General features: G+C 42.6%; 1 protein-coding gene and 1 long non-coding RNA gene across 5 annotated transcripts in view; one reads left to right on the top strand and one right to left on the bottom strand.

Moving 5' to 3' along the window:
• Positions 1-155, top strand: part of LOC122555108 — a 47,619-nt gene extending 47,464 nt beyond the window's left edge. Inside the window, exon 3 of the long non-coding RNA XR_006313173.1 lies at positions 15-155. This is a non-coding gene — a long non-coding RNA (uncharacterized LOC122555108). The remainder of the gene's footprint in view (positions 1-14) is intronic.
• Positions 1-23,133, bottom strand: part of epha6 (eph receptor A6) — a 674,628-nt gene that overhangs the window by 34,936 nt on the left and 616,559 nt on the right. For all 4 annotated transcript variants that reach the window (XM_043700793.1, XM_043700796.1, XM_043700794.1 and 1 more), the window contains exon 14: positions 20,847-21,056. In XM_043700793.1, the coding sequence (XP_043556728.1) occupies positions 20,847-21,056 (210 nt within the window). The remainder of the gene's footprint in view (positions 1-20,846; positions 21,057-23,133) is intronic.

Below are 23,133 nucleotides of genomic sequence, written 5' to 3'. Positions count from 1 at the left end.
GTTCCATCTTTCAGGAAGAATGGAGGTTATCAGACACAATGCTAGCAACACAGAGCAATAATGACACTCAAACTCCAGTAACTCCTTCTAAACCCCACAACCACTTCCATCTAGAAGGGCAAGGGCAGCATTTATATGGGAACACCATCACCTTCAAGTTCCCTCCAAGCAATTCACCATCCTGACTGAGAAATACATTGTTGTTCCTTCATTGTTGCTGGGCCAAACTCCTGGAATTCCCTCCCTAGTGGTATTGTGGGCCAAACCACAACAGTTGGATTGCAGTGGATCAAGAAGACAGCTCACCATCACTTTCTCAAGGGCAACTAGGGATGGGCAATAAACGCTGGCCAGCCAGTGACATCTCCATCCCATAAAATGAATAAATAAAAACAAATAATATATCACTCACTTGCTCTTTTTGTCTTTATATGTGTTTTCAATGCATGGGTTGTAATCTGGCACAACAGAATTTCAATAAAGTGAAAATTGGGTTTGGGGTTGTGTGCTATAAGAATGGATGGATGATCCTCTCTATCAGATTATTGATCAGATATTAGGCAAAAATCTGACCCATTGACATCACAGCAGGCAGTCTTCCTTTCAGTCTTGAAAGGTAGAAGTTTCAGACATAGCTCTCTGTTGGCTGTGTTATGGACTAGGCCAGACCACTCAAAACATTCTTAAGCAGGCAACCCTAGACTGCAACTTGTTTTGGTAAGTGCATAGTGAAAATTACCCAGAGTAAGATAGCTAGATTGACTATTAGATTTTAAAACAGACAAAAAGTTTATTCACAAAATTACACAATGAACATTAAGAACAGAATAAAGAACCCCTACCGAATTCAGCCTATCCAACTAGACTTAATTATGCTGTTCCAAACGTACACAACAGTCCCAATAAGGAAGCTTCCTTTAAAACCCAGTATAAATGGAACACATGCTTATAGGTTGAAGTTGAAAGGCAGAAAAGAAGGAGAGTTTCTACAGAGCTCCCTGTTGAACTTCCCAGTTCAAGACTGAACTAAAACTGATCAGTTCAGTTCAGCTAGCTAGAGAGCTGACCGCTCCTCTCTTTTTATACAGGTAACTTCAAAAGCAAGGAGAAAGTGAGGACTGCAGATGTTGGAGATCAGAGCTGAAAATGTGTTGCTGGAAAAGCGCAGCAGGTCAGGCAGCATCCAAGGAACAGGAGAATCGACGTTTCGGGCATAAGCCCTTCTTCGGGCTTATGCCCGAAACGTCGATTCTCCTGTTCCTTGGATGCTGCCTGACCTGCTGCGCTTTTCCAGCAACATATTTTCAGCTCACTTCTAAAGCAAGACCACTTTGGCCTGAAGTCTCATCTGTTTACATGTAAACAAAAGGCCTCTCAAAATCCTTTTAATCTCTGTACCAAACCAGATTGATCGGAGTCCAGCCCGGTTTATTGCCCCTCTGAAAAAAATCAAAGACAGAGTCTCCTTGAACCAAGGAACAACTTTTAGAAAAAAAGGGATTAGCTTTGTGACAGCTGGTTCAAACAGAAATATGTCCACAATTCACTTTGTAAACATCATTGCTTCTCTAACTCACTCTCTTTCTCTCTCCTACATTCTTTAAATGCTTCTGGTCATTTGTCTTGATATCTTCTTGCCTGTCTCAGTACAAAATGTTGTTTGGTAATGTTCTTGCCCAGCTCCCTGGGATATTTAGCTAAATTAAAGTCACATCAGACCTTGCTGCTGTTAGAAAGTTAAAACTGACTTCCTCTCAGGCCAACATACATTCACAGAAATACAGTCAAATAAGAAAAGGTTGTATTTGTCTTCATATTATTAAAGTTTTGACCAAGATTTTGAAAGGGAGAATCAAACCCAGGTTGTGTTGGGCCTTTCAAGAGAATTTTACTGCACTATTCGAAGAAGAACAGGAGAATTTTCCCTGAATTCTGCTCAATCAGTGCCCAAAACTGATCACCTGCTCATTATCTCATTGATGCTTATTGGAGTTTGCCATAGAGAGGAGATGCTGTATTTTGTGTTTTACCTTTAAAGTGTAGCTCCTATCTTAAAGCACTTTGAAACATTCAGAGTTCTTAAAGATACTCTACAAATGCGAGCAGGCCTTGTATCAGAATGGTGGCATCTCACCTCCCTCACTGGACTAGAAATTCTGGGTTCAATCCCACCTTAAGAACTGGTAGTCACACAAAGTGTTTCCTTATATGGCCAAATGGGTTGATTATTGAACTGTAAATATTTCCAGTACACTTATTACAGGAGTTAAGAGCCGAAGAATTTTCTGGTCAGCCTGAGGCCTCCATGCACAAGTTCTTGCCATGATACAGTTACGATACAATGGACTGTCTCTTAAAGGTGCACTGATATACTGACTGTGTGACATAACACAACATGCTGGCCATTAACTGGCAAACCTGCATGAAATTCTGGTGAGATTGGGGATCAGAGTCAGACCAGCGCATTGGTCCTGCATTCCACTCCTCAACAATTTACAGAACATTCCATCGAATATCTAATTCTGTGTTTTATCCTTAATCGTTTTTTTGGCAATCCAAATAATGTTCAAAAATAAACAAATAACACTTTCTTGCCATAATCCTGTACTCCTTCAAAGTATTTTTCATAATTTGCTACAACACAATTTAATGCAATCAACAAATTTAAATATTGTTTTACAATCTTGATCATTTATGGCAGTAAAATTAACAACAAATTCATTTGTTCACCTCAGATTCCTGCAGAATACCATTCATAGTATCTTTCTAAAATAGAAAAAGCCCTTTCACCCTCTACTCTCTCGCTATCTCTGTGGCAACATTTCTCTTAACACCACATATCATTATTTTTGTCAAAAATCTCTTATGTTGCATTTTAATTAATTCTTTTCAAAAAACCCTGTATATGTCAGCCATTCCATTTCACTTACAGAATGGAATTCAGAATAGCTTTGTCCTTTGGATCTCAGCCCAATGGAAGATGGATTGAGAATGCTTAAACTTATTTCACTCCTGGCCTTTAACACCCCTGAGCAGGAGGAGATCTTTATCTGCTCTGCATGACTGAATTGATACCAAATCTTAGGAGTGAAAGGATTGACTGTCATACTATATGAGCTCTCTGGATCTAAAACAAGCAAAACACTGAGCTATTTTATCAATATTTTATATTCTACCTATTTTTAACAAATTACAAGACATACAGTTAAATCTTGTTGGTATTGATTTTCACTGGGATTATTCCTGTGACGTATATTTCAGCAAGCACTGCAGCACTGACTAGCAGTCTTTCTAATGAGAATACCTGTCATATCCTTTACTTTAAAAGGAGTTGCTGTAGCTGCAGAAAATCTGTGGGGAAAGAAAAGTGCTTGTAGCTTATCAGATAATGAAAGATATTGTGGCTAATGTCAAGGGAAGAGTGGAAAATTTTTAAGCTTTGTCACTTCTCTCAGGTTTGGTTATTAGAAAAAATCCTAAAAAGGTGGCAGAAATATCCAAATAGTCCCACGACTCGTTACAGAATTTTGTCATCTATTATATAAAACAGGCCCAAAGCAAAGTATGACACTAATGGAGTTATAAATATCATACTGCAGCTCTGTTATACAGAGCTTTTTTTTGTTACAGCTTCAGCTTCATTTCTTGCTCGAATGAATAGTGTTTGGTTGACTGGAAAGACTATATTGAAATGTCAAAGTTTACTCATGCAACATAATCCTATATCCCCTCATTATACTGCACTAAAGAGAGCAGATGTAACACTCTGAAATTCTTCAGACAAGCAAACAATATTTAGGATTTTCTGATTTTTGAAGTAATTTTGATTATCTAGCTATTGAAATCACGCCAACACCACCCAAACTAGCTGCAACATAAATACAGAAAAAGTTAACATTACACATATTTTATTAATGAAATAACATTAATGGTTTTAATTAATTAATAAACATTAATGACACAGCTAGTAACATGCAGTGTCGAGAAACAATTATTTCCGAAGTTATTAACATTAACAATGCAATTTGTTCTACCTAATGTGGTGTCTGGAACTTAACCACAGACAAGTCGGACTAATTAAAATAATTCATCAAACTGAATGAATGAACTACTTGAAAAGGCGGCAGGGGTGAAATCTTTCTTGTCATCATGTGCACAAAAATGGTAATTTGGTAAAAATTACTGAAAGGAAATGCTTAATTTTTTTTAGAATAGTAACTAATTTTGAAAACATACAGACCAAATATGAGAGGCATCCATCTACTTTTACTGTGCACGACATGGCGTGTTTGGCATATCCTTAACATATTATTTTATTCTGTGTTTCTATTTTTTAACTTACTTATGCATGCCTTGAGGAGTGAACAAGACTTACGATGATGAAGAATACTAGCACTCAATATTGTTTTGCATAAGACTTTTCTAGTCTTGGGCTGTTCCACTGAACATCCAAATGAAAAAAAAATGAAGCCTGTCAGTAAATTGAATGGAATATTTTGTTTTCCGTTTTTGCACGCAATCACTAATTTTATAGAATCCTTACAGTGCAGGTAAAGGTCATTTCACCCTTCGAATCTGCACTGACCCTATGAAGAGCATTCCACCCAAACCCACCCTATTCCCCATTACCTCACATTTTCCATGTCTCCATCAAGCCTGCACATCCCAGGACACTGTGGGCAATTTAGCACGGCCAATCCACCTAACCTGCACATCTTTGGATTGTGGGAGGAAATTGGAGCATCCAGAGGAAACCCATGCAGACACGGAGAAAATGTACAAACTACACACAGGTTTACAAAGCTATAGACTCAAACTCGGGTCCCTCATGCTGGGAGGTAGCAGTGTTAACTATTGTGCCAGCGCGTTCCTCTTATTATAAAATAAAAATAAAGAAAAATGCATTTATTTAAAAAATTATTTAAAGATTTGCTTATTACTATTTGTTTATATGATGTAGACCTCATTAGCTAGACTAAGATTTATTGCCCATCCCTAATCACCCTCAAGAACGTGGCGATGAGCTGTCTTCTTGAACTGCTGTGGTGTATATACATTCACAATGCTGCAATAAACATGTTCCAGGATGTTGAATGCACAAAAAGGAAAGACCAATTCCAAGTCAGGATAATGTCTGGCTTGGAGTGAAGTTGCAGGTTGTTTCGTTTCCATGCATCTGCTACTCTTGTCCACGAGGTGCTAAAAGTTGTGGGTTGGAAGATGCAGTTGAAGGAGCCTTGGTGAGTTATTACAGTGCATCCTATAGAAGATGTTCATTGTTGCGACTATGCATTGGTAGTGAAGGAAGTGAAAGTTGAAGCTGCTGGATAGGATGCCAAGCAGGCAGGTTGCTTTTTCTGGAATAGCATTGACCTTGTTGTGTACTGTTGGAACTTCACTCCTTCATGCAAGTGGAAAGTATTGCATTACACTCTTGACTTGTGCCTTCCAATTAGCGCACAGACTTTAGTGAAAGCAAGAGGCACTTATTTGCTGTAGAATACTTGACCTGCTCTTGTAGCCACTGTATTTATATGGCTAGTCAAGTTCAACTTTTGGTCATTGGCAATCCCCAGGATGTGAGGGATTCAGCAATGTGAGGGATTATCAAGGAGTGATGGTTGGATTCTTGTTTGTTTGGGACAGATATTGTTGTATACGGCATTTAATTCTGAATGATGAAGAGTGTATTAAGTTCTGCCCCATATCATAATATCATGAGGACTTGGGCAGGGAGAACAGTGCTGGATCTTGATGGAGATATACCTACTATCTACATCTCCTCATGATCGTTGCAACAATGTCTATCATTCTAATGTAACTTGCCTGTGATTGCTATCAGGTGATAAACTATATCTTTTTTAAGACAAGAGTCTCTTACTATTTGAGTAGAACATAGAACAGTACAGCACAGAACAGGCCCTTCAGCCCACGATGTTGTGCCGACCATTGATTCTCATGTGAGGTAAACCTAATGTATGAACTCTCAAATTTCTGTGACCATATGCATGTCCAGCAGTCTCTTAAATATCCCCAATGACCTCGCTTCCACAACTGCTGCTGGCAACGCATTCCATGCTATCACAAATCTTTGCGTAAAGAACCCGCCTCTGACATCCCCTCTATACTTCCCGCCAAACAGCTTTAAACTATGACCCCTCATGTTAACAATTTCTGCCCTGGGAAAAAATCTCTGGCTATCAACTTTATCTATGCCTCTCATTATCTTGTACACCTCAATTAGGTCCCCTCTCTTCCTTCTTTTTTCCATCCTGGTAAACCTCTTCTGAACCCTCTCCAAAGCATCCACATCTTTCCTGTAATAGGGCAACCAGAACTGGACACAGTATTCCAAGTGCGGTCTAACCAAAGTTTTATAGAGCTGCAACAAGATCTCACGGCTCTTAAACTCAATCCCCCTGTTAATGAAAGCCAAAACACCATATGCTTTAACAACCCTGTCCACTTGGGTGGCCATTTTAAGGGGTCTACGTACCTGCACACCAAGGTCCCGCTGTTCCTTCACACTGCCAAGAATCCTGTCTTTAATCCTGTACTCAACTTTCAAGTTTGACCTTCCAAAATGCATCACTTCGCATTTATCCAGGTTGAACTCCATCTGCCACCTCTCAGCCCATCGCTGCATCCTGTCAATGCCACACTGCAGCCTACAACAGTCCTCTATACTGTCAACGACACCTCCAACCTTTGTGTCATCTGCAAACTTGCTAACCCATCCTTCAATCTCCTCATCCAAATCATTAATAAAAATTACAAAGAGTAGAGACCCAAGAACAGAGCCCTGTGGAACACCACTCACCACTGACTTCCAGGCAGAATATTTTCCTTCCACTACCACAGACAGCTAAATTTCCCTGTATCCCATTCCTCCTGACCTTCTGAATGAGCCTACCATGGGAACCTTATCAAATTCCTTACTGAAGTCCATATACACGACATCCACCGCTCGACCCTCATCAACTTGTCTAGTAACTTCCTCAAAGAACTCAATAAGATTTGTGAGGCATGACCTGCCCCTCACAAAGCCATGCTGAGTGCCTTTAATCAAGCCATGCTCTTCCAGATGGTCATAAATCCTATCCCTCAGAATCCTTTCTAACACCTTGTAGACGACAGACGTGAGACTGACTGGTCTGTAATTGCCGGGGATTTCCCTATTTGCTTTCTTGAAGAGAGGAATTACATTTGCCTCCCTCCAGTCCTCAGGTACAACTCCGGTGGAGAGCGAGGATGCAAAGATCTTTGCAAGCGGTGAATCAATCACATTTCTCCCTTCCCAAAGCAGCTGAGGACAAATCTGGTCTGGCCCTGGTGACTTGTCAATCTTAATGTTTGTCAAAATTTTCAACACATCAGCTTCCTCAATCTCTCTCTGTTCCAGCATGCTTACCTGCTCCTCAATAGTTTCATTCACTACAAGGTCCTTTTCTTTAGTAAAGACAGAAGCAAAAAACTCATTTAGGGCTTTCCCTACCTCCTCAGACTCTATACACAAGTTCCCTGTGCTATCCCAGATCGGCCCTACTCTTTCTTTGATCATTCTCTTATTCCTCACATACGTGTAAAATGCCTTTGGATTCTCCCTAATCCTTTCTGCCAAGCATTTTTCGTGCCCCCTCCTGGCTCTCCTCAGACCATTTTTGAGCTCCTCCCTCACCTGCCTGTAATCTTCTAGAGCCTAGCAAGACCCTTGCTTCCACCACCTTACATAAGCTGCCTTCTTTCTTTTGACGAGAAGCTCCTCCATTCTCGTCATCCAAGGTTCCTTTATCTTACCCCTTCTTACCTGTCTCAGAGGAACACATTTGTGCATCACTTGCAACAACTGTTCCTTAAACAGTCTTCACATGTCTATAGTGCCCTTTCCATGGAACAATTACTCCCAGTCCATGCTTCCCAACGCATGTCTGATAGTATCATAGTTTCCTTTTCCCCCAATTAAATATCCTCCCATTGTGGCTGCTTCTCTCCATCTCCATACCTATGTAGAATGTGAGGCAGTTGTGGTCACTATCACCAAAATGCTCTCCCACCACAAGATCTGACACCTGCCCTGGCTCATTGCCGAGCACCAAATCCAAAATGGCCTCTCCCCTCGTCGGCCTGTCAACGTACTGAGTTAGGAAACCCTCCTGAACACACCTTACAAAAACAGCTCCTTCCAAACCATCTGCTCGAAGGAGGTTCCAATCAATATTGGGCCATACTGACTCAGTAGGCAGACCCTCCTCGACAATGGTAACTTCTGTAGCTGTGATACCCTTTCTGATTAGCAGTGCTACACCCCTTCCTCTTTTTCACACCCCCCTATTCTTTTTAAATGTTCTAAACCCTGGAACATCCAGCAACCATTCTCTGTTATGGCCACAACATCATAGCACCAGGTACTGATCCATGCTCTAAGCTCATCACTTTTATTCCTGATACTCCTTGCATTAAAGCAAACACACTTTAACTGATCCTTTGGTTCTTTCCCAGGAAATTCCTTCCCACTGGCTGTGCTACCTCTTGCTATTGCCTCATCTCCATCAACTCTCACCACCGGTATATAGCTCAGGTTCCCACCCCCCTGCCATACTAGTTTAAACCCTCCTGAACTACTCGAGCAAACCTTCCACCCAGGACATTGGTCCCTTTCCAGTTCAGATACAATCAGTCCTTCATGTACAGGTCCCACCTTCCCCAGAAGGCATCCCAATTATCTACATATCTGAAACCCTCCCTCCTACACCAGCTGCGCAGCCACGTGTTAAGCTGTGTCCGCTCCCTGTTCCTCGCCTCGCTACCTCGTGGCACTGGTAGTAAACCTGAGAACACTACTCTGTTCGTCCTGCTCTGCAGCTTCTACCCTAACTCCCCGAAATCACTTTTTATATCCTGGATCCTTTTCCTGGTTATATCATTGGTGCCAATATGTAACACGATTTCTGGCTGTTCGCCCTTTCCTTTCAGAATGTTATACACCCGATTGGAGATATCCCGGACCTTGGCACTGGAGAGGTAACAAACCTTCCGGGAATCCTAATCCTGACCACAAAATCTCCTGTCAATTTTCCTAACAATCAAGTCTCCTACCACTAGCGTTCCTCCTCAATGACATTAGACCCAGCCGCTGTGTAGATCCCAACTAAAGGGAGAATTGTAGAAGCACATCTACATTGTAGTGAGCAAGTATCCAGGTAGCTCATACACATGATGAGCAATTGTGAGGATCCATCAAACAACAATCCTCGCCTGGATTTTTATGGTGTGAATGTTACTCATCACTTTTCGGCACAAGCCTGATGGTGTTTGGGTCTTGCTGCATATAGACTCGGGCTGTTTCCAAAGGAGAGTCCAACTGACTCAAAAGTTAACTCTGTTTCTGTCTCCACATGATGCCAGATCTGGTGAGTTTGTCCAGCATTTTCTGTTTTAATTTCAAACGTCCAATACATGCAATATTTTATTTATGGTACCATGACAGATTAACTTGTTCCTGTCAGAAACAATCTTAACTATGCAACTTTTTTCATTCATTCATAGGACATGGGCATCACTGGCTGGGCCAGTGTTTATTGCCTGTCCCTAGTTGCCCTTGAGAAGGTGGCGGTGAGCTGCTTTCTTGAACCGCTGCAATCCATATGCTGTGGGTAGACCCACAATGTCCTCAGGGAGGGAATTCCAGGATTTTGACCCAGAGACTATGAAGGAACAATGAAATATTTCCAAGTCAGGAAAGCGAGTGGCTTGGAGAGGAAGTGTTCCCATGTATCTGCTGCTCTTATCCTTCTAATTGGAAGTTGTCGTGGATTTGGAAGGTACTGTCTAAAGATCTTTGGTGAATGTCTGCAGTGCATCTTGTAGATGGTATACACTATTTCTCAGAGTGTTGAAGCGAGTGGATATTAAGTTAAATTGAATTGAATTTACTGTCACGTGTACTGAGACACAGTGAAAAGTTTTGTCTTGTGAACAATACAGGTAGATCACATAGTTAAATAGCATAGATAAGTAAATAATAGATAAACAGCAGCAAAAAAAAGACACAGGTACAGGCATATGCTAAGAGTTTGTGAGTCCATTCAGTATTCTAACAAAAGTAGGGTAGAAACCATTTCGAAACCGGTTGGTACGTGTGTTCAGGCCTCTGTACCTTTTCCCTGATGGTAGAGGTTGTAGAAAAGCATTGCCAGGGTGGGATGGATCATTGAGAATGCTGGCCTTTCCTGGACAGCAGGCCTGGTGGATGGATTCTGTGGATGGGAGGTTGGCCTTTGTGATTGTCCGGGCTGGGTTCACCACTCTCTGTAACCGTCTCCGATCTTGAATGGTACAGTTGCCATACCAGGTAGTGATACATCCAGACAGAATGCTCTCGGTGGCACACCTATAAAAGTTAGCAAGGGTATTCACTGTCATGCCAAACTTCCTCAGCTGCCTGAGGAAGAAGAGACGTTGGGCCTTTGTAACCAGTGCGTCCACATGAAGAGCCCAAGAAAGCTTGTTGTGGATGACCACTCCCAGGAGCTTGACAGTCTCCACTCATTCCATCTCTGTGCTGTTAATCTGTAAAGGGGCATGAGTAACATCCTGCTGAAAGTCAATAATGAGTTCCTTGGCTTTGCCAGCATTGAGAGCTAGGTTGTTCTCAGTGTATCATTTTTCTTGGTCTTCCACCTTCCGAATGTTGTCTGTTCTGTCACCATCTGAGGTTTGACCAACTATGGTGGTGTCATCAGCGAACTTGTAAATGGCATTAGTCTGGTATTTGGTGATGCAGTCATGGGTTTACAGTGAGTACAGTAAGGCCCTGAGTACGCACCCCTGGAGGGCTCTCATGTTGAGTGTTAGTGAGGATGAAATATTGACCCCAATCTTCACTGATTGTGGCCTGTGGGTCAGGAAACTGAGGATCCAGTTGCAGAGAGTGGGGCTTAGTCCGTGATTACTAAGTTTAGTAATCAGTCTCGAGGGGTTAATAGTGTTGAAGGCTGAACTGTAGTCAATGAGTAGGATTCTTATATAGCTGTTCTTAGTATCAAGATGTTCTAGGGAGGAGTGAAGAGCAAGTGATATGGCATCTGACGTTGGTCCGATAGACAAATTGGAGTAGGTCAAGAGTAGTGGGGAGGCTGGAGTTGACTAATGCCATGACCAGCCTTTCAAAGCACTTCAGGACCACCGAAGTTAGGGCCACCAGGCGGTAGTCATTGAGACATGCTGCACGAGCCTTCTCAGGCACAGGGATAATGTTGGCCCTCTTGAAAAAGGCAGGGACAGTGGCCTGTTGCAGGGAGAGGTTGAAGATGTCCGAGAAGACCTCTGTCAGTTGATCTGTGCATACTCTGAGTGCACGGCCTGGTACTCAGTCTGATCCCATCGCTTTCCTTGGATTCACATGAAGAAAAACTGATCTGACCTCTGATGCAGTGACTGTTGGGATAGGTTTGTCAGGATCTATCAGAATAGGTGTTACCTCTGCTCAATTCTGCTCAAAGCGAGCATTTGTGGATGTGATACCAATCAACCAGCTGCTTTGTCCTGGATGGTGTCAAGTTTGTGTGTGTTGTTGGGGCTGCACCCATCTCGGCAGGCAAGGAGTATTCCATCACACTTGTGCCTTGTAGATTATGGACTGGCTTTGGGGAGTTAGTAGGTGAATTACTCGCCTCAGTATTCTGAGCCTTGCAGCCATTGTGTTTGTATGGTGAGTCCAGTTGAGTATTTGTTCAATGATAACCCCCAGGATGTGGTGGTTTAGGATTCAGTGATGGCAACACCATTGAATGTCAAGGAGCGGAGGTTAGATTGTTTCTTATTGGAGATGGTCATTGCCTGGCATTTGTGTGGTATGAATTTTACTTGTCACTTTTCAAGCCAAGCCTGAATATTGTCCATATTTTGTTTCATTTGGACATGGATTGCTTCAGTATCCGAGGAGTTGCGATTGGTGCTGAACATTGTGTAATCATCAGTGAATATTCCCTCTTCTGACTTTATGATGGAGGGAAGGCCATTGATAAAGCAGCTGAAGATGGTTGGGCTGAGGACAGTACCCTGAGCAACTCCTGCTGAGATGTTGCCTCCTGACACCCATTGATTCCCATTTTGCTAGGGCTCCTCGATGCCATACTTAATCAAATGTGGCCTTGATGTCAAGGGCTGTCACTCTCACCTCATGCAGAAAGTGAGAACTGCAGATGCTGGAGACTAGAGTTGAGAGTGTGGTGCTGGAAAAGCACAGCAGGTCAAGCAGCATCCGAGGAACAGGATAGTCGACTTTTCAGGCAAAAGCCCTTCATCATGAATGAGGACAGATTCCTGATTCCTAATGAAGGGCTTTTGCCTGAAACGTTGACTCTCCTGGTCCTCGGATGCTGCCTGACCTGCTGTGCTTTTCTAGCACCACGCCCTCCACTCTCACCTCATGTCTGGAATTCATGTAATATATGCCCATTCATGTGTATAGTGTTGGGTTCGAATTTTGGCAGCTAAGAAATGGACAATGCAGCCAGTGTTTTCACTAAGAAACTTGATTATCTTGATCAGATGGGCCTCTTTTGAATGCAGAGCTGAAAATGTGTTGCTGGAAAAGCGCAGCAGGTGAGGCAGCATCCAAGGAACAGAAGAATCGACGTTTCGGGCATAAGCCCTTCTTCAGGAATGAGGAGCGGGGGGAGGGGAAATGAGTAAACTGGAGAAATCTGAGTTCATCCCTTGTGGTTGGAGGGTTCCCAGGCAGAAGATGAGGCGCTCTTCCTCCAACCGTCGTGTTGCCATGGTCTGGCGATGAAGGAGTCCAAGGACCTGCATGTCCTTGGTGGAGTGGGAGGGGGAGTTAAAGTGTTGGGCTACAGGGTGGTTGGGTTGCTTGGTCCGGGTGTCCCAGAGGTGTTCTCTGAAACGTTCCGCAAGTAGGAGGCCTGTCTCCCCAATATAGAGGAGGCCACATCGGGTGCCTTTTATCTTAGCCTGCTGGACACACTTTCCTCATTCCTGAAGAAGGGCTTATGCCCAAAACGTCGATTCTCCTGTTCCTTGGATGCTGCCTGACCTGCTGCGCTTTTCCAGCAACACATTTTCAGCTTTGATCTCCAGCATCTGCAGTCCTCACTTTCTCCTCTTTTGAATGCAGTCAGCATATTGTTCACGTGACTCCCACGCTTGCAGGCAGCTCATAGTTTTGGGAGGGCAGTGGCTCAGCCATCAACCATGTGCCTGGAAGTGGAGGACTGAACAATATAATGGAATTTGGGGAATGACATTGCATACTTTGAAGAAGTGGTATGGGAAAATGGAGGGAAAATAAAGTCATTCTGAAAACTTATAGCTGCCAAATCAGTAAATGATATCTAAAATCTCTTCCAGTTATTGCTTTATGTTGTACTTGTTCTGACTATGATGTAGTGTCAATAATTAATATGGCATTAGGGTCTCAAAAACATAATTGAACCCTGGCTTGCATGGAACAATGAAACTCCTGCCACTTCTGCAGGATGTGGCTGGTTCTTATTTGATTTTCCCCAAATGTAAATCTATCCCTCGTGATACATTGCTTATTACGATTATATAATGTTCTTTTGGTGTTGTTTAATACACTTGCTAATCTATTATTTTAAATAGATGTGTGCTTTTAATCAGGTTGAATATTAAAGAACCTGAACTTCATTTATCACATTAAAGTTTCCAATTTATCACCATTTTGTTGCGAATACAACTTTGGCTAGCCTGAGAACATCTTCACTTTATGCTAATTTCAGCATTGCCCTTTAGAGTTCACACATGCAAATACAGAACCTTGAACTCAACAAAAGACGATATGAATGTGTTCAGTTAACACAGCGAGACACTTGAGTAATGGATCTATAATCTCAGTGCACTGCTGGCAGGGAGGCTTGTCCTATAACAGACAAATATGAGGCCTGTATCCTTGTTTCATTTTCTAAAGAGTAGACAATTTGTCACCAGTACCTGTCAAGCTTGTGAACTTTTATCTTCTTATATTCTTTAGGGTGAACTGTAATTATGCTGTTTCCTTCATGTATTGTAATGCAGAGCATCATGTTGAAAATTCCATAGCAGAAGATGGATACCGACTAAGGAACATTGATAAAGTATAATTTATAAACACTTTTCACATATAATTGGCTCATTATAAGGAAATGGAGCCTATTTTCTAGAAAATCTAAAGGTGCAGAAGAAAAATTGGGGCATGTCGAAATTTTTAAAATGAAAGCAAAGAATGCATTATCTGGTTTTACGAATGCTTAATGTATCTGATACTAGTTTGCACTGAATCCACTTGTAGCTTTACATTGAGCATTAAATGATTGTTTTAATTCATAATTTGTTACTGCTGATAGTTCACATTTGGAGGAAAGAAAAGACTAATAATTAAAACTGCCTTACTGCAGAGGCTGAGACACCAGGCAGGAGCACCCAGGGTCAGAGTGACACTTGTGTGCGATTTGTGGCAGAATCAGGTGAGAAGTCTAGTGAGACTCAGCTCGACGTTGGGCAAATCTTGTTTCATTTTTAATGCTTCTGACAAACAGCAAGACAAACTCCTCACCAGGGAGCAGTGACTGACCAATTAAGGGGATTATTAGTTGTTAAACATCTTATTAACAGACAAACTCACCTCATTAATATTCAGCTTTCTATCTTACCAAACATGTCATGGAAATGAGAGCAAGTATCTGGTGGGTCCAGCTCACTGCTTTGAGTGACCTCTAGGTTGATGTGACCAAATCACTTCCAATGGCCTGATTCACAGGCACCACCACATGCTCCCCTTGTCCATGGACATTGACATCAAGCTTTTTGTAACTTCTCACCACCATCATGAAACTGCTCCAACACAATGGCAGGTTGCTTAGGAAGTGCAGGCTTGAATGCGGGATGCAACAACAACTCGCATGGAAAGACTGCAGTGAGGACCCTTGGCAGCAGACAAACACCCAGCTCATGGATGGATAAGGCTGCATCTCACGGCTGTTCACTTGCTTAGTGCCTACCTGCATGGTCATAGTACCCACTATTTGCCTTTCATGTTGTGCATGAGTATATTGGCTTTTCAGCCAGAGTCAAAGGCTGTCAGTGCATAGTATTGACACAATCTCTTGTGCAGACACACAGACAGGCTGCTTGTCAGTAGGGATCTGTCCTGCAGGGATTTACATCTTGCTATGCTGTACACCAGGTTATCAATCTATCACTGACAGCAGCAAACTCACTACAGGTACATGCTTATTCAACCAAAATGGCCATATCGGAAACTGGTGCAGCCTATTCCATAATTCAGTTGAGGAAGGGGTCACTCTCATTGAGGAGCTTTCAATACTGATAGTCACAGGCACAAACTGCACATAATCCGGGGCATTACCACAATCAGTTGTCCACTCAGATGTGTCGCAGTCAGAGGATATCCCTGACAACAGTCTGGGGAGTGGGCAACAGTCAATCCTGTGGGACCATCACAAGAAGCCGTGAGCTGCACATTGTCAGTGAAGGCCCTTGTCAGCCATGTCTAGGGTATGCTTGCTGTAATCAGTCAGAGCTCTGGAGCAAATACAGTCAAGAAGGCTAGTCTGTTGATCATTCAGGAGGGCACAAGGTGCGTCTGTAGGGGCAGTGGTGAAATCACTTCAACACCTGGTAGTGGTACAGGGAAACCCATCTGCCCAGATGCAGAATTATTTGGCCCATGGAAGACAGAAGGTGATGGTAGATGGAAAGTATTCAGCCTGGAGCTCGGCGACCAGTGGTGTTCCACAGGGATCAGTTCCGAGACCTCTGCTCTTTGTGAATTTTATAAATGGCTTGGATGAGGAAGTGGAAGGGTGGGTTAGTAAGCTTGCCAATGATTGAAAGTTGGTGGAGGGCTGTTGTAGGTTGACATTGACAGAATGCAGAACTGGGCTGATAAGTGGCAGATGGAGTTCAACCTGGAAAAGTGTGAAATTGTTCACTTTGGAAGTTTGAATTTGAATGGAAAATACAGGGTTAAAGGCAGGATTCTTGGCAGTGTGGAGGAACACAGGGATCTTGGGGTCCATGTCCATAGAGCCCACAAAGTTGCCACCCAATTTGATAGGGTTGTTAAGAAGGGGTATGGTGTGTTGGCTTTCATTAGCAGGGGGATTGAGTTTAAGAGCCGCTACGTTATGCTACAGCTCCAAACAGCCCTGGTTAGACCACACTTGGAATATTGTGTTCAGTTCTGGTCACCTCATTATAAGGAAGGATGCGGAAGCTTGAGAGAAGATGCAGAGGAGATTTATCAGGATGCTGCCTGGACTGGAGGGCATGGCTTTTGACAAAAAGGTTAAAGGAGCTAGGGCTTTTCTCATTGGAGCGATGAAGGATGAGAAGTGACTTGATAGAGGTGTACAACATGTTAAGGGGCATGGATAGAGTAGATAGCCAGAGATGTTTTCCTAAGAGCAGAAATGTTTACCATGGGGGGGCCATAATTTTAAGGTGATTGGAGGAAGGTTTAGGGGAGTTTTCAGAGGTAGGTTCTTTAAAGAGTGGTGAGTGCATGAAATGCATTGCCACCAATGGAGTAGAGTACAAGACCCATACATTAGGGGCATTTAAGCAACTCTTGGGTTAACACATGGAAGATAGTACAATGAAAGGCGTGTAGGTTAGTCTGATCTTAGAGTAGGATAAAAGGCTGGCACAACAAGAATGTACTGTACTGTACTGTTCTATGTTCTATGGAGTTAAAGCTGGGGCAGGAAAACAGAGACCTCTGCAGAGGTGGGGACTCCAAGAGCGATAGAGTGAGACTGAATGTGTTTGGGGTGGTGATACGCATTGGAGGGCATAGTAGCTGAAGCTTGGGGAAGATTATTGGCAGTTGCCACCACTGTGGCTTTTACAGTGTGGGCACAGAAGAGCACAGTGGGCATAACTAAGGTGAAATGCTGAGGTTCAGGGCAGAGGAGGACAGTGGAGGTGAAATTCATTGTGGTGAGAGAGGATTGGGTGGAAACAGGCTGTCAGGGTAGTGTGAGGTCAATGGGTAAATGGGTTGGGGGGTTGGCATGGGTGTACCTGGTAACCAGACAGAGCCCAGTGCTGATGGTGTTCACTGCCAGCTGTGTTCTCTGCCATCACTTTCCTTTCTCTAGACATGAAGTGCTATGAGAAAAAGGCTGGGACAATGCCCAGGGTGAGGAGTGTCAGATTGATGGGGGACTCTTATGTGCAGCAAAAATGAAAGTGCTCAAGGGGTTAGATACTGGTAAAAAGTGGTTTTTAACATGCAAATTGTTGCTAACTTCAACATCATTGAAGTGCCAATAATGTTACAAAAGACCAATGCTGGTCTCAGGCAAACCATTACTCGCATAACTTCCGAGGGTGCATTGGGAGTCACAACCGTCTCTTCATCATCTGTCACGTAAATGTAACACTGGTCTGTACTGAATGCAATGAGAAGGTGATGTAAGTCTGGGAGAGAAAGGGTGTTGGAAGTTGCTGCAGTATGTGCTAGAGGCATGTCTCACTCTATGGTGAAGAGTGCTCAGCCCTCAGTAGCAGGGTAAGCCACTGATGAGTGTTTTGAGATCTGATAACCTCTTTTGCTCCTTCTGTTCCCATTGTAGGTGATTTTCACTAAGAGGCATGTGCTCAGACACTAGTATTATGGTTTGTCTCTATAGTGCCTGCCTCAGGAGATTCCTGGAGCAACTAGCCACTCAGCGATATCCACTAATGAACTGTCTTTCCTAGTGCTGGCACCATCTTTAAAAGCCCATTTTACACCCACAGTAGCACCATTTGTCCAGAATTTCCCTGTGCAATTTCTGATACATGCATGCCCCAGTGAGGACAGACAAAAAGATACTGAACTTGGAGATTCTTCTGGACTTGGTGCTGTAGACGTGGATAGTCTTCTACCCCCAAGGACCAGCAATGGAGGCCATAAGACCATGCCAGACTGCTTTGTGTTTGCCAGCTGGGTCAGTATATTCCCAGCCATATGGAGGATGGACCGTAATATAATAAGCTCAACTTATCCGCTCAGTCACCGTAAATGCCACACACCTCTCTCCGATACTTAACACTCACTCTCTCTCTGCAACTGTACTCACCTCTCATCCAAGCTCATGCTCTACCAACTCTCACTATTGCCAAAACATCTTTCTTACTCATTCTCACTCACCTCAACCCCCAACAGCACTATCTCTGCATGCCCTCTGTGCTGCCTACTCACTCTCAGGGCACGTCTCCACCTGCACCAACAGTAACAGCAGTGTCACCCACTTTCATCTCCTGTAATACCTGGCTCTCATTTATTCCAGAGGAAAGCAGCCCACCACAGTCAAGAGGCTTGGTAACCAGCCCACAATTTGGCTCCTCACTCTAAATGTGGACACAGTGACTACCAAAAGTTGCTGTCTGACTGCATCCTAGCTCCTGGACTGGTATTGGTGCATGCCCCTGACTTACAGAGCTGGAACCCATGTTCAAAGGCTGAAGGCTGGTGATAACCATGACAAACTTCCTGGCTTCTTGTCTGTGCTAAATGTCAAGCCAAGACAGAAGTAAAAGGAGCCTGATACCACTGGTTGAAGGGGAAAAACACCAAAGAGCTGGGCAGGTCAGGGATGCTTTGACCCTCAATTAGACTCAGAGCTCAGGAGTACTATGAGAGCAAGTATAGAGCCCAGAGATGCAGCCTGGTCCGTCCATGAGCTGGGTGACCCCCAAGTACACAGTGTTCTTTTGGCAACATTAAAATGACAGATGCTGACACTGCCCAAAGTGCAACACTGAAGTGAGTGGTTCAGAGATGTACCTTGAGGGTTCCTAGAGTGCGGCTCATCTTGGATGCCCACAGAATGGCCCTGAGAGAGTGGTGCCCAGTGTCCAACATTGTCCATTAGAACAAGCAGTGAATTGAAGTCACCAAGTACCTGCATCATGTTCTATGTCAAGAATTATTGATGTCTAACTTGTTCAGCCCATTTGCCAAGATCAGAAGCTGAGAATTAATTCAAGATAGCGGTGGCGGGGTAGGAAATGTTCGGGCTCTGTGCCCAAAACTGTATAAATGAATTTTTTTGTACTTCCAAATTAATTTTGATGGACTTAATCCAATGGTTTAAATATATTTAACCCACTGAACTATAATAATTAACTACTTCAATTGTATTTAAACAAATACATTTAGATCATTATTATGAGACTGATATTCATGTATGGCTCACCGAGCCAGCCTTTTCTTTGTTTTGTTTCTTCATTTCATTTTTGTATCAAAGTTCACCTTTTCTTCTTTTTTTGTGGCTGGGGTTGAGAAAAGCGGTTTGAGGGCCTGTGGTGGTGGTGGTGGTGGATTTGGATGTCCGTTCCTCTTGGCCAGAGTGGCCGTGGCTTTATCGAGTGCTGCATGGTCAGGGGGTCTGGTCTGTTCCTCTTGGTGGCAGTTTTAGTGGAGGTAGCATGGTGGTTCCAGTTTGTTCCTGGTGACTATGGCAGCAATGTGGTGGCTTTGGGCAGCAACTAAAATGAACAAAGAACAACGAACAATACAGCACAGGAACAGGCCCTTCGGCCCTCCAAGCCTGCACTGACACATTTTGCCTTTCAATACTAGAGTAGTGATGGCCTCAGTGTCAGCAACTTGATGGGTCCAGTCTGACCCTCCTTGGTATGGCAGCACTGCAGTGGTTTGGGTGTCAGCTTTGGCAGTGGCAGTGTAGTGGCTCCGGTCTAGAAATCCTTGCCATGGCGGCCTCAGGGACAGATTCAGTGGTGGTGTCCCCTAGCCATTCCACAAACCCAGGAGCCACGGAAGAAACAGAAGATGAACTTTGTTCTAAGTTTATCTCAGTTATTTCTTTTTATAATTTCTGTAATTAAAATGGTGCTGAATTGTGGCGACTTACACACATCTCACAATATTTTCGTAAATTCAAGTGACAATATATTGCTATTCTATTCTAAATTACTATGCTATTAATGAAGTGAGTTGAGGCAGTAATAAGCTGTTTAACAAGTTTATATCCTCCTTAATTGGTCACTCACTTTTACCAAGTGAGAAATGGGCCAAGCTGCTCAGAGATGCATAAAAGATGCAGCGAGACCCTGCCATCGAAATTGTCCTTCCTGGACCTTTCGCGTGATTCTGTCACAAATCCTATCAATACGGCATGTTGTTTAGGCCCCTATAAGATTCTGCCCATTTTTATATTGTATTGATTTCTGTCTTTGGATCTAGTAAGAAATAGCTTTTGCCCTGAAGTAGCAACATCTTCACAACAAAGATCTGACAGATCTTGGCATGCTGATGCCAATGTAAATGTCCCTGTTCTCTGCATTTGATGTTGCTGATCAGCCTCTGCCTTATGTTCCAGTCTGTGACAAACTTCAGAGGAGAGCAATTCATCACAATTATTATGAATGGCAGATTATGGAACAAATATACAGATGTTATCCCACACAGAAAAGAGGACAACCATATGTGCCTGGAGTTAGCGGCAGATCTATTGAACTGGACATATTCCAAAAATTGAACTGGAGATGATTCACTGCTGTTTGCTATTCATGGTTGTATGTGGACATCTTATTTGAAACACATTCTGGAGATTTAAATTGGTAATGAAGCAAACTTAATCTAAACTATTAGCAACTGTAGCGATGAACATTTTTGTACTTTCAAATTAATTTTGATGTACTTAGTTCAGCGGTTGAAATATATTTAACCCACAGAACTATAATAATTAATAACTTTGACTGTATTTAAACAATCACATTTAGATCATTATTATTAGACTGATACCTTATGTACATTCATTCATAATGAAGTCTGACAGATGTCTACTTACCGTTGTAGTGTATGCAGCTTCAGGGTCATCTTCAAGCACTCTAGAAAGACCAAAGTCTGATACTTTACAGACAAGGTTACTATTGACAAGGATATTACGAGCAGCCAAATCACGGTGTACATAGCCCATGTCAGACAGGTATTTCATGCCAGATGCTATCCCACGAAGCATGCCCACTAGTTGAATGACTGTGAAATGTCCATCATGTTTCTGCATAATACAACATTCATCAAACACAAACAACTTATTTTACTAAATTTTTGTGGAATTAATGGTTGAAGCAATTCCATTCTAATTCTTCTGTTGTATTATATGTAATTTTAAGTAACTGTTTAACAATACATAAGGGATTGCCAAATCACAACATCATAATAATCATATAGTCAGAATAATTACATAATTTTTCTCACTAATCCAATGTTCTCCAATCCATTATTAAATTTTTGGAATTTACTCAATACATTTAGTACGTTTCATGATGTGAATACTTAAATTCTTTTTTGCCTATTTTATTCACTTATTTAATTTTTTATTTTGTTTCTTATTTCCACACACACAGACCAACATTTTATTTGAAGTGAGAAGATCAATCTGTGCATTTGCATGGCTCAGAAATGCACACCCACCCCAGAAATGACTTAGAGGGATTTTACACAGAGTTGGGCTTGCAATGTATTTTACACAGAGTTGGGCTTGCAATGTATTTTTAATGTCACAACAGAATGCATAAGCAGTGTTGGGATGAAGTGGAACAATTAGAAGGCTCATTTCTGTTCTTTAATAAACTAGCTAGTTCACAGTGTCATTGAAAGGCCCTAAACTTCACTCTGGCCCAGGTGCTGGAGGTGATTTCCTTGAATTCGAGGAGCAGAAATTACTGTTTTATATGCTGTTGCATTGTTTTGGAACTTTGGAAAAAAAAGTCAAAAAAAACCGCAGTTTTAAAAGGGAGAAGAGCAGACAAAGGAAGCACATGGTAAGGACAGTGCAGGAGAGAGAAAGAGAGAGAACCTGCACAGTTACTGCCTTTGCTGTTTTTGAATTCATCTGTCGCTGGACGTCGGAGTGCATCTGGGAAAATTAACGAACAGTGAAATTCACAACTAATCTTGGAGGAACCGGTTTGGGCGAAGTTCACAGCACAGAATCAGATAAGTTAATTGTTGTTTTAAGTCTGTCCAAGAGAAAGGCTGTATTAGTGAGTTCAGTGGGTTCTTTCTTGATGATATGTTTTTGGAGATAAGTCTCTTGATTAAACTTAAAAAATAAGCCACAGCTCTGAATTTAACCTGGGGCAGTGTTTTGTAGAGGAATAAGACAGTGTTATTTTCTGGGTCTGTAGATTGTGAAGGAGCAAAAATGGCCTTTGCAGTGATATGTACTTCTTGTCAGATGTTGGAGTTTAAAGAGACTTTAAGGGTTACTGCAGATTATATTTGCCATAAATGCTGTTGGATGTGAATCTTATCAGATCAAGTGGATCGGTTGGAGAGACAGATAGAAGCGATGAGTTCTTTGCAACAGCAACAGTATATCATGGATGGCAGTTATAGGAACAGGGGTAAGTCTCAGATACAGTCACATAGATGGGTTAACTCCAGGAAGGGTAAGAGAGGTCAGCACCTAGGGCAGCAGACTTTTGTGGATATACCCATTTCAAACAGGTATGCTGTATTGGAGAATGTAGGGGGTGATGGATTCGCAGGGGAAGGTAGCACGAACAGCCAAGTTTCTGGTATTGAGACTGGCTCTAATGCAACAAGGGGTACATCGGCTTCCAAGAGATCAATTGTGTTAGGGGATTCTGTATTCCGAGGTACAGACAGATGTTTCTGTGGCTAGCAACGAAAAATCAAAATGGCGTGTTGCTTCCCTGGTGCCAGGATCAAGGATGTCTCAGAGAGGGTGCAGAATGTTCTCACGGGGGAGAGCGGCCAACAGGAGGTCATTGTCCACATTGGAACCAACGATATAGGAAGGGAAAAGGTTGAGATTCTGAAGGGAGATTAAAGAGAGTTAGGCAGAAATTTAAAAAGGAGGTCTTCAAGGTAGTAACATCTGGATTACTCCTGGTGCTATGAGCTAGTGAGGACAGGAATAGGAGGAGAGAGCAGATGAATGCATGGCTGAGGAGCTGGTGTATGGGAGAAGGATTCACATTTTTGGATCACTGGAATCTCTTTTGGGGTAGAAGTGACCTGTACAAGAAGGATGGATTGCACCTAAATTGGAAGGGGACGAATATACTGGCAGGGAAATTTGCTAGAACTGCTTGGGAGGATTTAAA

The sequence above is a fragment of the Chiloscyllium plagiosum genome, chromosome 12 (assembly GCF_004010195.1).
Source record: "Chiloscyllium plagiosum isolate BGI_BamShark_2017 chromosome 12, ASM401019v2, whole genome shotgun sequence".
NCBI lineage: Eukaryota > Metazoa > Chordata > Chondrichthyes > Orectolobiformes > Hemiscylliidae > Chiloscyllium > Chiloscyllium plagiosum.
This window is presented reverse-complemented; position numbering and strand designations above follow the sequence as displayed.